At 50.8% G+C, this 15,287-nt stretch overlaps 2 protein-coding genes across 2 annotated transcripts; both read left to right on the top strand.

Moving 5' to 3' along the window:
- Window positions 1-351: 351 nt before the first annotated feature.
- LOC136839320 (uncharacterized) lies at window positions 352-1,656 on the top strand. The gene has a single exon (XM_067105204.1). The coding sequence runs from the start codon at window positions 352-354 to the stop codon at window positions 1,654-1,656; it is 1,305 nt and encodes a 434-aa protein (XP_066961305.1).
- Window positions 1,657-2,813: 1,157 nt separating this feature from the next.
- On the top strand, window positions 2,814-3,578 carry LOC136839314 (uncharacterized). Its single transcript, XM_067105191.1, has one exon. It carries the CDS (start codon window positions 2,814-2,816, stop codon window positions 3,576-3,578), a length of 765 nt encoding a protein of 254 aa, XP_066961292.1.
- The last annotated feature ends 11,709 nt before the right edge of the window (window positions 3,579-15,287 follow it).

The raw sequence follows: 15,287 nt of genomic DNA, 5'->3' as shown, positions 1-15,287 counted from the left end.
TGCCGACCGAGTGGTTAGGTCAGTGGCCTCACCGCCGAGAAGTCGAGCTCCACACTGCCGGAAGCGGAGCAAGAAGTCGAAGTGATCATCGGACTGAACACGACCCTGAACAGGATCATATTGGATCAACGCCATGGTAAGATCAACGAGCCATCGGCGTATCTTACGAAGTTAGGTTGGGTTACTTTCGGGCCAACGGGAGGCAAGAACGATGTTCTCTCAGTCTACAGTATCCAACCTCAAGATGACGTGACAGAACTTCTTCAGAAGAACTTCTGCAGAGACTTTTGGGAGAAGGAGGCTCTCTCAAAGACCGAAGACTCGCTTGAAGACAAACGCTTCGTCGAGCTGATGACAGACTCTGTCAAACAAGAAGATGGACACTACGTTGCGAGCCTTCCGTATCGAGATGACGTTCATCTTCCCGACAATCATGACATAGCACGGAAACGCGCTCAAACGTTGAAGCGCAAGCTGGAGGCAGACGAAGCTTACCGTACTTCCTACACCGAGCAAGTACAGAAGTACATCATGAAAGGCTATGCTGAAAGGGTTCCAGACAAGGCTCGACAACGACGTGATGGCAGGGTATGGTACATGCCTCACCATGCGGTGAAGCACCCAACGAAACCAAAGGTGAGGGTCGTCTTTGACCTCAAGGTAAGGTTTGGCGGCCATTCATTAAATGACCACCTACTACAGGGGCCCGACCTCACAAATAATCTCGTGGGAGTCCTACTGCGATTCAGGAATGGGCAGTTTGCAGTGACAGAGGACATCCAAGAGATGTTCCACCAAGTTAAAGTACCCATTGACGACCGAGACGTGCTACGATACCTTTGGTGGCCTGAAGGGGACACCTCCCGACGGATCGAAGAGTACAGGATGACTTCGCACGTATTCGGAGCCCGTTCCTCCCCAAGCGTTGTGAATTTTTGCCTAAGAAAGACAGCCGAAGACTATGGACATCTATACGACGACGAGACAACGACCATTTTGCTGAGGAACTTCTACGTCGACAACCTTCTAAAGTCGTTCCATGATGAAGCAAGATGTGTCACACTGATCAACGACCTCATCAACGTCTGCCGAGACGGAGGCTTCCGCCTGAACCAGTGGACGGCCAACAACAAGCGTGTCCTGGCAACTGTACCTGAAGGGGAAAGAGATGATTCTGTGGCTGTTCTAGACCTCAGTAAGGACGAGTTGCCCACGGAGCGCGCGTTAGGCATCCACTGGGACATGAATGATGACAATTTCACGTTCCGAGGTGACGTCCGGGACAAACCATACACGCTTAGAGGCGTGCTATCTGTCGTGGCGTCCCTCTACGACCCTCTGGGGCTAGTGTCACCCTTCACACTCTTGGGGAAGCAAATCCTTCAAGAGATGTGCCGACGCAAGCTTTCATGGGATGAGAAAATGAGCGACACCGAAGTGTTGCAATGGGAAGCTTGGCTGCAGCAGTTCACCTTGCTTCCAGAGTTCAAGCTGAGAAGAAGCTTGATTCCACCAGCATTCGGAGAAGGAGCGTCGTTCCAGCTTCACCACTTCTCTGATGCGAGTCAGACAGGCTACAGAGTCGCCTCATACCTGCGAGTGGTTTCGACGGATGGAGAAGTTCATGCACACTGCTCATGGGAAGAGCTCGAGTAGTGCCGTTGAAGAGATTGAGCATACCCCGAGCTGAGTTGATGGCGGCTTCTGTGGCGGCTCAACAAGACTCTAAGATGAAGACTGAACTAGACATTGACGTCGAAGACTCATTTTTCTGGACAGACAGCACGACGGTACTGAAGTACCTCTTCAACGAGAGTGCCAGGTACCAGACATTCGTCAGCAACCGAGTGAATCTCATATGAGAGCTGACAGACGTATCTTGCTGGCGATACATCGAGACAGAACGAAATCCGGCGGACCTGGCGTCCAGCGGCGCTAAGATGGAGCAGCTAGTCAAATCAAGCCTCTGGTCCTCAGGCCCTGACTTCTTGAAGAAAGATGAACAGCACTGGCCGACTCTCCCCGCTGACGTCAGACGTGCGGACCTGAAAGACGACCCAGAAGTGAAGAGAGACTTACCTGTGATGGAGATCGCGACAACGGAACAAACGTTCATCGACATGATCGTCTCGCGCTTTCGTCATGGATGAAGTTTCTTCGTGTCATCGGTTACGCACTCAAGTTCTGCCGCCTGAAGACTAGACCCGAGGAGACCAAGACTAAGCTCATTGTGAGAGATCTCACGGAGTGCCGAGCTTGCTGTATGGAAGTCAGTTCAAGCCGCCAGTTTTGAGAAAGAGTTCAAGTCTCTGAACAAGACAGGGAGGGTGATTAAGTCTAGCAAGCTGGCTCATCTTCGTCCTTTTCTGGGAGACGGCTTGATTCGGGTCGGAGGACGCTTGACATCATCCACGATCTCATCTGAGAAGAAGCATCCGATTGTTCTTCTGACCAAGTCTCCAGTAGTCAAGCTGCTGGTGCACTGGACCCACGAAGTACATGGCCATTGTAGACAAACACACCTCATGGCGTCGCTGAGAAAGAAGTTCTGGATCATCCGCGGAAATGCGGTCGTGAGATCCGTTATCTGCAATTGCGTCACCTGCAAGAAGCTGAGCTGCAGGCCTGTGACGCAGATCATGTCTGATCTGCCAGACGATCGGATCACTCCAGGTGAACCGCCCTTCTCCTACACCGGAGCTGACTGCTTCGGTCCCTTCCTGACGAAGCAGGGAAGGTCGAAGGTGAAGCGCTGGGGAGCCATTTTCACCTGTCTGACATCACGAACGGTCCACATAGAGCTCCTCGACACCATGGACCAAGACTCCTTCATAAATGCCGTTCGTCGGTTCGTGGCCAGAAGAGGCCTGGTGAAGCGAATCTGGTCCGACAACGGGACCAACATTGTGGCCGCTGAGAAAGAACTTCGTGAAGCTCTACGAAAGTTTGACACCGACAAGATCACTGATGCTCTTCAGACGAAGGGTATCGACTGGAGTTTCAACCCTCCCCACGCTTCACACTTCGGAGGAGCGTGGGAGAGGTTGATCCGGTCCATCCGACGTGCCTTGAATGCCGCCTGCATTGGACAAGTCATGACAGATGACGTGCTGTCCACGCTCTTCTGTGAAGCAGAAGCGCTGATCAACAGTCGTCCGCTGACCAAGGTCACTGACGACCCCGACTCACCAGCTGCTTTGATGCCCAACATGTTGTTGACGCTGAAGGGATCACCTGAACCCTTCACGAAGACCGACCCGAAGGACATGTACACAAAGCGTCGGTGGCGACAAGCGCAGCTCCTCTCAGACCAGTTCTGGAAGCGCTGGACGCGAGAGTACCTGCCACTCCTTCAGGACCGCCAAAAGTGGACCACGACGCGACGTGAGGTTCAGGTCAACGATATCGTCCTGTGCCTGGATGAAAGGTTACCTCGAGGCACTTGGCCTCTGGGTAGAGTCCTGCGCGTCATCCTGGGCTCTGACGGCCACGTGAGGCGTGCAGAGGTCAAGGCTCAAAACGGAGTCTACCTGAGACCAGTGCAGAAGCTATGTCTCTTCTTGGAAAATGAAGAATAGTGATTGTGTAATAGTGTTGAGTGCACGCCATGCGCTGCTCGATAGTGATGTGCGTTTTATTGAAGTATTTAGTGTGGAGACTAAATAGGGGGTGGTGTAAAACGCCTAGAGCCAACTGATATTAAAAGAATTAATTGAGTACACGCAGTGATAACGGTGCTCTTTGGTGGACTCAAAAGGAAAGAAAACGACTTACATGCACGACCACGTACCTTCTTCACCTCTCATTTAATTTTTAAAAGCATGATTCTTGGTTGATATTGCACTAAAATATGAGGTGTTGTATATCAAAATTCATTAAAATTTGTGCACTTTCTCGTGAATTGAGTGTTTTTGTTCTATTGCACTTTGTTTGCCGTATCTGAGTGATGCCGAATTTGCCGCCATATGCCCCTTTGTTGTTTCTCAGCCAATGGGAGGCTGCTATGATGGAAATGACTGAGTTTTTAGTTAGTAATTTTTTGTACTGTATTGATATATTTTTCTGGTTGCAATTTGGCGATTTCATGAATGATGAAGAAAATAGATTTAGGTTCCATTGCAATTTATTAAACTGTTTTTGAATTATTGGAGCTGCTCTTTGTAGTTTAAATGTGGATATAAATGCAACTGTTTGGCTCCCCTCTGCCTCTCGGATCTTAGGGCCAGAGCGGCACCGCGTCTCCCATTTTTTTGAAGGGACACCTGGGACAGTGCACATGCCAGCGAGACCAAGAGGTTGGCACGAGTCATTCATTAAAAAGTGTTAAGAACTGAGTGGGGATAGTACAATGTGAGTAGAAATGTTTACCAATTAATTATTTATGATCTTGTGATATAATATAGCCTATTGTTTTTCTGATTAAAATTGAATTAAATTAGATTGATTATTGATGTGCCACTGTTGTGTTACAGTGAACGACGCGCTTGACGTGATCTACTATGAAGATGTAAATGAAGAATGATTGTGGATTTATTAAATACATCATTCCAAGAAAAGCGTGTGTTCCTTTCACCCAACACTCAAAAGCACTTTTTACAGTACCTACGTTAAACCACCTAGACATGCCATTGCCATAATAAAAGATGGGAAAAGAATACTTGATCCTAAAGAAATAAGTAATGTAATAGGAGAAAATTTAGCAAAAATAAGTAGTGACAAAAATTTAGATGAGCACAAAGAAAAATATTATAGAATTAATAACAATAAATTTTGAAACAATAGAAGATATAGATTATAATAGAAAATTTAATGTGGAATAGCTGGAATTTGTTCTGTTGAACAGCAATATATCTGCCCCTGGAGATGACAATATTTGTTCTGAAATGATCTGCCATTTAGCACCTTTGGCAAAGCCATACTTATTAGAGTTTTATAACCACTTATGGTGTAAAGTCCCCACTGAGCGGGTTTTCTATGGTGAGCTGCCCATTTTCTACGGCAGCTCCCATTCGAGACTGGGTCAAGCAAAAATACCCACATTTTTATCTATGTAAATACGTATCTATTACTGATTCATTTGCACCTGTTTTCTTTGCATATGTGTTAGAATATTGTTGTGTCAATTCTTGTTAACTTACCTTTCATGTTATTTGTATTTACCTGTTATAATTAATACCGAGAGTAATTGACCTCAGGTCACCTGTATTCTATTGTATTCCTCTGTGTGACATCCGCACGCTGCTGTATAAGCGGCCAGCGTTCTGAATAAACCAGCAGTACATGTCCACCTGCTCATTATTTAGCACCTCTTACAGTGGTGACCCCAGAGTGGTTCCCGGAGCCATTAGCGGACTCACACAGTGACCTAGTCTTGGCTCCATGAACTACCCCTAACCCCAACGGACTAAACACGGCTCTTTAACAAAGTGTTCAGGCTTGCTGACTCTTGTTGGCAGATCACCAGCGTCATTAGTGGACCCACACGGCGTGCTCCCAAGTGCATATTGACGTGAGTAACCCACTCCCAGTGAGAGGGCAATAGTGAGTATGGACGTGGACATTCCCTCCCACATACAGTTAACCGTGAACTTCACGGACGCGGATATCTCCCTCGCACACAACCCGCCTGCGCCCTTCCCCACACCTGGGCTTGCTCGCTCCTCCACGCTGATACCTGCTACCCTCACACTGCCTGTCCTGATGAAACAAATAAGGTCCACCCTCGCCATAAAGCTGCTGCCCTTCACACAAAGCAACCCATCATCATGGCTCTACAGGGTCGAGGGGCAGTTCAGGCTGGCAGGACTTACCGATGAGGTCCTGCAGGCAGACGCAGTGATCATCGCCCTTCCGAAAGAGGTCTACAGAGAGCGCGCCCTGTGGGTGTCTGCCACACGCCCCGTCACCTACCCAAAGCTGAAGGATTCTCTCATCGAGACCTGCTCCCTGCCAGTCTCCGAGAGGGCCGCCTGTTCCCTTGATCTCGTGAACAACCCTCGACACGACCAGAACATCCTGGAAACTTGGGGCGTGATCCAGGACCTCCTCACCCTTCCCGAGACGAACAGAAGCGGCTGGCAGAAGGAGATAAGCCTGTCAAGGGAGATCCTCCTCCGTCAGCTCCTTCCAGAGGTCCGGACCCAGATCCTCAACCCTTATTCAATGCCGCTCGGGGACCTACTTAAGACAGCACAGCAATTGATGAACTCTACAAGGGCAGCAAAGCAGGCATCCACACCCACACACCCCATCAACTCCCTCCAGCCGCAGGAAAGCGCGGAGGAGGAGATAAGCACCGTCACCATCCACTGGGGCCTTGCTACTACCACCAGTGGTACGGCAAGGACGCCCGGAACTGCCAACCCCCCTGCTCGTTCGCCCATCCAAAAAACGGGGAGGTGGCGGCCAACAGAACAGGCCGCCCTGGCAGCAGAGGAACCCAGGATCCCAAAACCAGTAGGCTTCTACGTCTGTGACACCATCTCCAGCAGGATGATGCTGGTCGACACTGGGGCCATACGGTCAGTGTTCCCGCCATCCAGAGAGGACCGCAAATGCCCACCAGACTTGGCTGCCTTCCTGACAGCCGCCAATGGGTCCCCCATCCTCTCCTACAACACCAGGCTCCTGTCGATCTCCACCCTTGACCGGAGGTACAGCTGGAACTTCATAGTTGCGAACGTTAGGACCCCACTCCTGGGTGAGGACTTCCTCGCCCACTTCAGTCTGGCAGTCGACGTCGGTCGCAAGCGCCTGTTGGACACCGACTCCTGCCAGTCCCTCCCCCTGGCGATGGGCCCCAGCACACCCGCCATCTACTCCGTTGCCCTGCACCAGCACGCCCAGCTGCTGAAGGAGTTCCCCGACGTCTTCAAGCCCAAACTGCTCCAGGTGCCCGGGGCCCCTGCAAAGCACGGAATCTGTCACCACATCAAATCAAAGGGGCCCCCAACGCACGCAAAGTTCCGGAGGCTTCCCCCTCGGCACCTTCAGGAGGCCAAAGAAGCTTTCGCTGAGATGAAGCAGATGGGGATATGTAGGAAGGCCTCCAGCCTGTGGGCCTCTCCCCTCCGCATGCTGCAGAAACTGGACGGCTCATGGAGACCCTGAGGTGACTACAGGTGGCTAAACCTTGCAACTGAACCAGACCATTACCCCCTTTCAAACATGCAAGACCTCACGGCCTCTTTTCATGGGGCCAAAATATTTTCTAAACTAGACCTTCTGAAGTCTACTTTCAGGTACCAGTTGCTCCAGAGGACATCCCCAAAACCGCCATTATCACACCCTTCGGGTCCTACATCTTCGCCTTCTCCACCTATGGCCTGAGGAATGTGGGGGCAACCTTCCAGAGACTGATGGACAGCATCCTGGGGGACCTGAACTTCTGCTTCTGTTATGTAGATGACATTCTTATTTTTTCCAGATCCCTCAAACACCTGTGGCACATCCGAAAGATCCTGCAGCTCCTGCAGGAGAACAGCCTCGTCATCAGGTTTGATAAGTGCACCTTCTGCGTCGAAAAAATTGACTTCCTGGGCCACGAGATATCCCCGGGGGGGCGTCCATCTACTCGCATGGAAGGTCGCAGCCGTCACCAGGTTCCCCACCCCTACCTCCGTCAAGGCCGTACAAGAATTCCTCAGGATGGTAAACTACTACAGGAGGTTCATCCCCAGGGTCGTGCACACCATGGCCCCCCTACAGAGATCCTGAAGGGCCACCCAAAGTCCTTAGTTTGGGACCCGACCAGCAGCAGGCCTTTTCCCTGACGTAGGCCGCCCTCGTCGAGGCAACCACCTTGGCCCACCAGGACCCCAACACCCCCCTGCAGCTGACGATGGATGCCAGCAACGCCGCCTGTGGGGCCGCCCTGGAGCAGGTCGTCGCCAGAGCTCCCCAGCCCATCGCCTTCTTCAGCAAGAAGTTCAGCCCTGCGGAGTCCCACTACAGCACCTTCGACAGGGAACTGTGCGCAGTGTATCGGGCAGTACGTCACTTCAAGTTCCTCCTGGAGGGTACACCCTTCACAATCTGGACGGACCACCAGCCGGCAGGAAGAACCCAGTAGCGGACGCCCTCTCCAGGATCGAGCTCAATGCAGTGCAGCTTGGGATCGACTACGAGGACCTCGCCCAGGAGCAGACCGCCGACCCAGAGATGCCAGCCTACTGCACCGCCATCACATCGCTCAGGTGGAAGGACATGCCCTCGCCCCTGGGGGGCCAACACTGCTGAGCAACACAAGCACCGGCCATCCCAGCCCCCTGGTACCCACCTCCCGCCGCCGTCTGGTGTTCAATGCCATCCACGGGCTGTCCCACCCCTCCGGCAGGACGACGGCCAAGCTGTTGGCAGAGAAGTTCGTCTTGAACGGTATGCGGAAGGACGTGACGGCCTGGGTGAGATAGTGCATCCGGTGCCAGACCAGCAAGGTGGGGCGGCACACCAAGACGGGGGTGGGCATTGTTTCCCCAGCCGGGGAGGCGGTTTGGACACATCCATGTAGACGTGGTAGGCCCCCTTCCCCCATCAGGCGGGGCCAGATATCTCCTGACGATCGTTGACCGCTCCACCAGGTGGCCTGAAGCAACGCCCATGCAGGAAGCCACCGCCAGTGCGTGCGCCGAGGCCCTCCTCTCTAGCTGGATCAGCCAGTTCGGTGTCCCGGACCACATAACCACTGACAGGGGCCCTGCCTTCCTGTCTGAGCTGTGGTCCACCCTGGTACGCCTGCTGGGGACATCTCACCACACCACCACCGCCTACAACCCCGCAGCCAACGGATTGGCGGAGAGGTTCCACAGGTCCCTGAAGGCGTCCCTCATGGCCCGCTGCACCGCTGAGGATTGGAAGTACCAGCTGCCTTGGGTCCTCCTGGGGCTGAGGACTGCCCCAGAGCCAGTGGCGACCCGTCCGCAGCAGAGAAAGTCTATGGGGAGCCCCTTGTAGTCCCGGGGGAACTCATCACGGGAGATCGCCACAACCTGACAGTCCAGAGGCTCTGCGGCATTGTCGGGAAGTTCGCCCCCTGCCAGCGGACGTACACCGATAGGTCATCACCTTTCACGACTCCCGGCCTGTCCTTCACCACACACGTCTTCGTCAGGAACGACGCCGTCCGCCCTCCACTGACCAGGCCCTATAGGGGCCCCTTCCGCATGCTCGAGCGGAACAACAAAGCATTCCGGCTGGCCCTGCACGGGAAGGACGACTGGGTGTCTGTTGACCGTCTCAAGCCTGCCCTGTTGGAGGAAGCCGTTGATGATACCACGCAGCGCCCTCAGCAAGAACCGTTGCCTCTGCAGCCAGCCCAGCCCTAAAGAAAGTCGCGAGGCCGCCCCTGGAAGCACCCAGACAGTGCCCCAGCCAGCTGCTCCCGCTCACGCCGCACCCCCCAGCTGACTTTGCGGGGCCACGGCACTCTCCAGTGGCCCAGGAGATACCTAGTTTAATCAGATGCTATCCACGTGTTGGGGGGGGGGGAGTATTGTAAAGTCCCTGCTAAGCAGGTTTTCTATGGTGAGCCGCCCATTTTCTACGGTGGCTCCCATTCGAGACTGGGTCAAGCAAATATACCCACATTTTTATCTATGTAAATACGTATCTATTACTGATTCATTTGCACCTGTTTTCTTTGCATATGTGTTAGAATATTGTTGTGTCAATTCTTGTTAACTTACCTTTCATGTTATTTGTATTCACCCGTTATAATTAATACCGAGAGTAATTGACCTCAGGTCACCTGTATTCTATTGTATTCCTCTGTATGACATCCGCATGCCGCTTTATAAGCGGCCTGCGTTCTGAATAAACCAGCAGTACATGTCCACCTGCTCATCATTTAGCACCTCTTACAATGGCTTCGAATTTTATTCCCTGATGAATGGCGTAAAGCTATAATTATTCCTATCTCCAAACCTGGAAAAGATCCCAGTAATGTAAACAATCACAGACCAATTTCTTTAACAAGTTGTTTATGCTCTGTCTAACTTAGAAGACCACATACAAAGAGGATTTGAACGAAAACAAATTACTATAGCAGTCTTTTTTGACACTGAAAAGGCATATGATACTACATGGAGATATGCAATATTAAAAACGTTACATAAAAACAGCATCCATGGACATTTACCTATGTTTATCCAAAGCTTTCTGACAAATCACACTTTTCAAGGGAGAATTGATGATGTATTGTCAAGTACATTTCCACTTGAAAATGGTGTTCCACAAGGAAGTGTTCTTAGTGGCACACTGTTTACTTTAGCAATAAATGACATTAGTAACAATCTACCTGTCGGAATTAAAAGTAACTTGTATATGATTGATTTTGCCATATATTATTCAGCATCTCACATAAAATATGCAGAGCGAATCATTAATAAAACTATCATAAAAATAGATGAATAGTCTTCATCTGTAGGCTTCAAATTTTCTATACAAAAAACTCAAGCAGTAATGTTTTATAAAAATAAAAAGTGGAAAAAAGGTGAAGAAATAGATTTAAAAATCAGAAATCATTCCATACCAATTGGCCAAACAGCAGAATTTTTGGGATTAGTATTTGATACTCATTTGAACTGGGAAGCCCACATAGCATACATGAAATCAAAATGTAAAAGAGCATTAAACCTTATTAAAAAAACTATCGAATACTACTTGGGGAGCCAATAGACGTACCCTTACTATACTGTATAAAGCAAGAGTGCTGTCTATCATTGATTATGGAAGCGAAATATATGGCTTGGCATCAAACGCAACGCTGAAATCGTTAGACCCAGTTCATAATGAAGGCCTTAGAATATGTTCAGGAGCTTTTCGATCATCACCAAAGTCATCTTTACAAGCTGAATGTGGTGAACTACCTCTCTCTCTATAGAGAGAGCTAGTAACAATGAAGAGTGCTTTGAGAATTCAGACAAATGATTCTCCAACCAAAAAATTATTTGGATTAAGAGATGTGTTTATAAACAATCATCTGTGGCTTACTCTATACATTACTGTATGTATATGCATTCTCTATTTCATGAACATTGTCTCTTGCTAATGCGTGCGCATGAATCTGCACTCTGCACATGCGCATGATTATTCTTCCTGCTTCTCTTGGCGCAAGTTGTACACCTCGCAGTACCCTCTCCGTGTTTACCTGTTTGCTGTATGGAATGAAGCAACTTATGACTCGGAATATTATTTCTCCATCCCTGCAACATTCAGTCTTCTCCTACAAGACATCATCACGTATCACTATGGCACAGTGAGTTAACCATCCAGTTTTCAAGGGAACGCCAAATCCAGCATTCAAATCGAGCCGCCATTACCCCTCGATTGCCTGTGGATATTCTACGATCGCCTATGGATACTCTTTGATCGCCTGAGGATCTTACAGTGTTGGTGTGGTATTTCTGCAGGACCTTACGGTGTTTGTGCAATGTTTGTGGAGTGCCAGTGCTTTGATTTTAGTGGGTTGTATTTCTCTTGTGCCCCTCCCCAGCCACGAAGTGAGAGCCAATTACCCCCACCCAGTTACGGAGCCCGAGGCACGTCTGCCCACCCTCATCATTAAGCACACACTGCTGACTTTTCGAGTCAAGTGACTCAAGTCAACTGTCAAGGTGAGTGGCCTTCCGACTGCCCACCCACCCCTCAGGAACCCTCCCAGACCTGCTCAGGTCTCCCCCGCCTGCCAGTGTTTGCTCGCCACACAGTGGAATTATTTACAGTCACTTTTATAATTAAAACTGTAGAAATTCTCCCTCATCTTTCTCCTCTTCTTTTAAACTGTGTATGACACTGCTGAAAACGGTTCATAATGGCTTCTGCTTCACATCAAGACGAACCTGAGGATATACAACACGACCAGGACCCTGAGGACCACCAGTGGCCTTCACACCCAGTCTCACCAACAGACTGTCAAATCCCACCAGATTTTACAATGCTGGCAACCCTGCCTTCACTCTCACCACACTTGACTTTACTGCCTCCCACAGCTCCAAATGCAGAGTTAAGGCTCCTCATCAAATACCTTGAGGAATGTCGACAGGCTGAGTTGGCTGCACGTTGGAGAGAGGAGGAACAACGTCGGAGAGAAGAGGAACAAAGTCATCATGAAGAGGATCTATGCCGCCAAGAGGACAATTTAAGAAGAGAGGAGGCAGCTCAATGTTTCACCGCCCCGTTGCAGCTACTTATAGTCAACTCTACCCAACAGCAAGCAACACCAGCGGACTCGCAACAACTTCCTATACAACCCTCAGTGCCAACGCCCACCCAGCCACCACCCCCACAGAAGGCCATCGCCCAGACCCCGCCACCCTTACGTCCTGACGCTACGTGCCAGGTGTTTAGGGAATGGCGTAGACGCTGGGATGACTACAGCGTGATGGTGGACCTAGGGGCATTGCCTACCAGGAAGCAGTTAATACAACTTCGTATGTGCCTTAGGCTGGAAACACAAAGGATACTTGAACACACTCTCAATGTACCACCAGACACTGATCGGATTGTGGACGAGGTCTTGAATGTTCTCCAGGAACACATTAAGAACCTGCGGAATGAACTCTACGATGCAGGGACCTGCTGTCCTGCAAACAGAGGTAAGGAGAAAGCTTCAATGATTTCTACGTCCAACTGAAGCACATGGTAGAGGAAATCGATGTCTGTCCTGGCCATTCTGCTGCTTGCGAAGAGACTCAGCTGAAGATGATCATCATCATGGGAGTCAGGGACGAGGAGCTCACCCAGAAACTCATTGCCCTGGATGCTGCAGCTCCACTGGCCACTATGGTCAATGAATGTCGCTCCTATGAGGCCACGCAGACAGCCACCAATGCCATATGTGCCCCTCCCTCTAAATTGTGTGCCGTCTCTACTTAAAAGAAAACCAAAAGACATGGCAGCAAGGGCACTACTGCACACCCAACCCCTAACAGGAACACTTCATGCCTTTCCTACACAAGGAAACACGGCTCTGCAGACAAGTGCCCAGCCACAGACTGTGTATGTGGAAATTGTAGCAGTAAGGGACACTGGCACAGGACCCCAAAGTGCCCTGCCAACAAGGCCACATACAGACACTGCAGCCGAGTGGGCCACTACGATAGGTGTTGCTGGCAGCAGCTGAGTGCCACGCCCCCTTCTAACAAGTCCTCCAACTGTCGCAAGGTCGAGACCCTTTCCACAACAACTTATCCCTCACCGTTGCCCATATCCCTCACTCTCACCTATAGGGATGAGACATCCAAGATTATGATGCTGCCTGACAGGGGAGCTGATATATCAGTGATGGGCCCCCAGCACTTGGAACTTCTTCGCATTCCCAGGACTGAGCTACAACCTCCTGCCATGTTTGTGACCCTCATGGCAGATGGGTCAGAGATGACACCAGCTTTAGGTACCTATAAGGCCACCCTGTCATTGGCCAAGCAGTCCTGCCTTGCCACGATTCAAGTCCATGAAGGCATTCAGATGCCACTCCTGTCCTATGCACTCTACAAGGAGTTGGCCATCATCTTGCCAGGTTTTCCACGACCCATCCTACAGGTCACCCACATTAACCGACGTAAGGAGCTACCCCTCCATGCCAACACGACCCCTGCCGAGGCCCGAGAATATTTCCTACAAGCCTTCCAGGATGTGCTCATGTCTAAGGAAGACCTTAAAGGGGCTCCATTAAGGTCGATGGCAGGCCCTCCCATGAAAATTCACCTCAAGGAGGATGCAGTCCCATTCGCCATCCACACCACACAGCAAATTCCCCACGCTTTCCGCGAACCTGTCAAGAATGAACTAGGTTCCATGGTCCAGCAGGGAATCATTAAGCCTTGTGGAGACGAGCCATCGGAATGGTGCCACCCTCTAGTCGTCGTCCCAAAGGCCAAGGGAGTTTGCATCACAGCGGATCTCACCAAGTTGAACGCACAAGTCTCCTGACCAGCCCACCCTTCGCCCACACCCTTAGCTGCTGTCCGCACTGTCAACTCCACCGCCAAGTCCTTCACTACTGCGGACGCTCTACACGGCTACTGGCAGATGGAATTAGCAGAAGAGGACTGCCACCTCACCACTTTTTTTACTCCTTACGGACACTTCCAGCATTGCCGGGGACTCATGGGCTTCGCTGCCACCGGCGATGCTTATTGCTACCGTGGTGAACTGGCTCTCCAGGGCATGAAGTGTGTCAAGGTTGTCGATGACATTCTCATCTTCGATGATGACCTACTGACACACTACCACAGGACCCATGAACTGCTCACCAGTTGCCGCAAACATGGCATCACTCTCAACAGAGACAAGTTCACAGTGGCAGAGACCCGAGTGAATTTCTGTGGCTTCACTCTTTCTGAAGAAGGAATCACTGCTGATCCAGGACAAGTTGCTGCTCTACAAGACTTCCCAACACCTTCAACCTGACGGACCTACGTTCCTTCATGGGGTTAGTAAACCAGTTGGCAGAGTTTACCCCAGATATTGCCCTGACTGCACAGCCCCTTCACCCACTCATGTGCCCCAAGCACTCTTTTATGTGGACACTAGACCATGACTAGCCATTCAAACGTGTGAGGCAAGCACTCTGAAGCCCGCCTGTTCTTGCGTCTTTTGACCCAACACTGCCAACCACTCTCCAGACGGACGCATCTCGGCTTTATGGGATAGGCTGTGTCCTTCTCCAGGACCATGGCCCTGGTCATCTCCGAGTAGTTCAATGTGGATCCCGTTTTCTCGCAGACGCTGAGACGAGGTATACAACGATTGAGCTGGAGATGCTTGCAGTATCTTGGGCCCTCACAAAGTGCCGTCTATACCTCAAGGGACTGCCAACCTTCACCCTGCAAACTGACCATCGTCCACTGGTGCCCATCATCAACAGCTACACACTGGACATGGTCAAAAACCCACGGCTTCAGCGAATGAAGGAGCGCATGTCGCAACACCAATTTACTGCGGTGTGGCGCGCTGGCAAGTCTCTGTGCATCCCAGATGCACTCTCCTGTGTACCAGTCAGCTACCCAACCTCTGAGGATATGACTGGCTGCACTGCGGTAACAGTGCATGTCAGGTCAGTCATCAACGCTGCAACAGCTTCCCAGGACAAGGACACCCCAACCATCGATGCTGACTGGGCCCTGCAGGACATGTCGATGGCAGCACAGGCCAACCCCACTTACCTTCACCTTCAGGAATGCATCAGTTCTGGGTTCCCCACAAATCGGTATGACCTGCATTCCTCCCTACTACCGTACTGGAAGCTGCAAGAAGCTCTCTCTACTGATGGTAACCTCGTGCTCAAC

Source organism: Macrobrachium rosenbergii, chromosome 1, assembly GCF_040412425.1.
Source record: "Macrobrachium rosenbergii isolate ZJJX-2024 chromosome 1, ASM4041242v1, whole genome shotgun sequence".
Taxonomy (NCBI): Eukaryota; Metazoa; Arthropoda; class Malacostraca; order Decapoda; family Palaemonidae; genus Macrobrachium; species Macrobrachium rosenbergii.
This window is presented reverse-complemented; position numbering and strand designations above follow the sequence as displayed.

What these genes read in the sequence shown, in the direction of transcription:
- LOC136839320 (XM_067105204.1), top strand. Translation starts at nt 352, where the DNA reads ATGACAGACTCTGTCAAACAAGAAGATGGACACTACGTTGCGAGCCTT.
- LOC136839314 (XM_067105191.1), top strand. Translation starts at nt 2,814, where the DNA reads ATGGACCAAGACTCCTTCATAAATGCCGTTCGTCGGTTCGTGGCCAGA.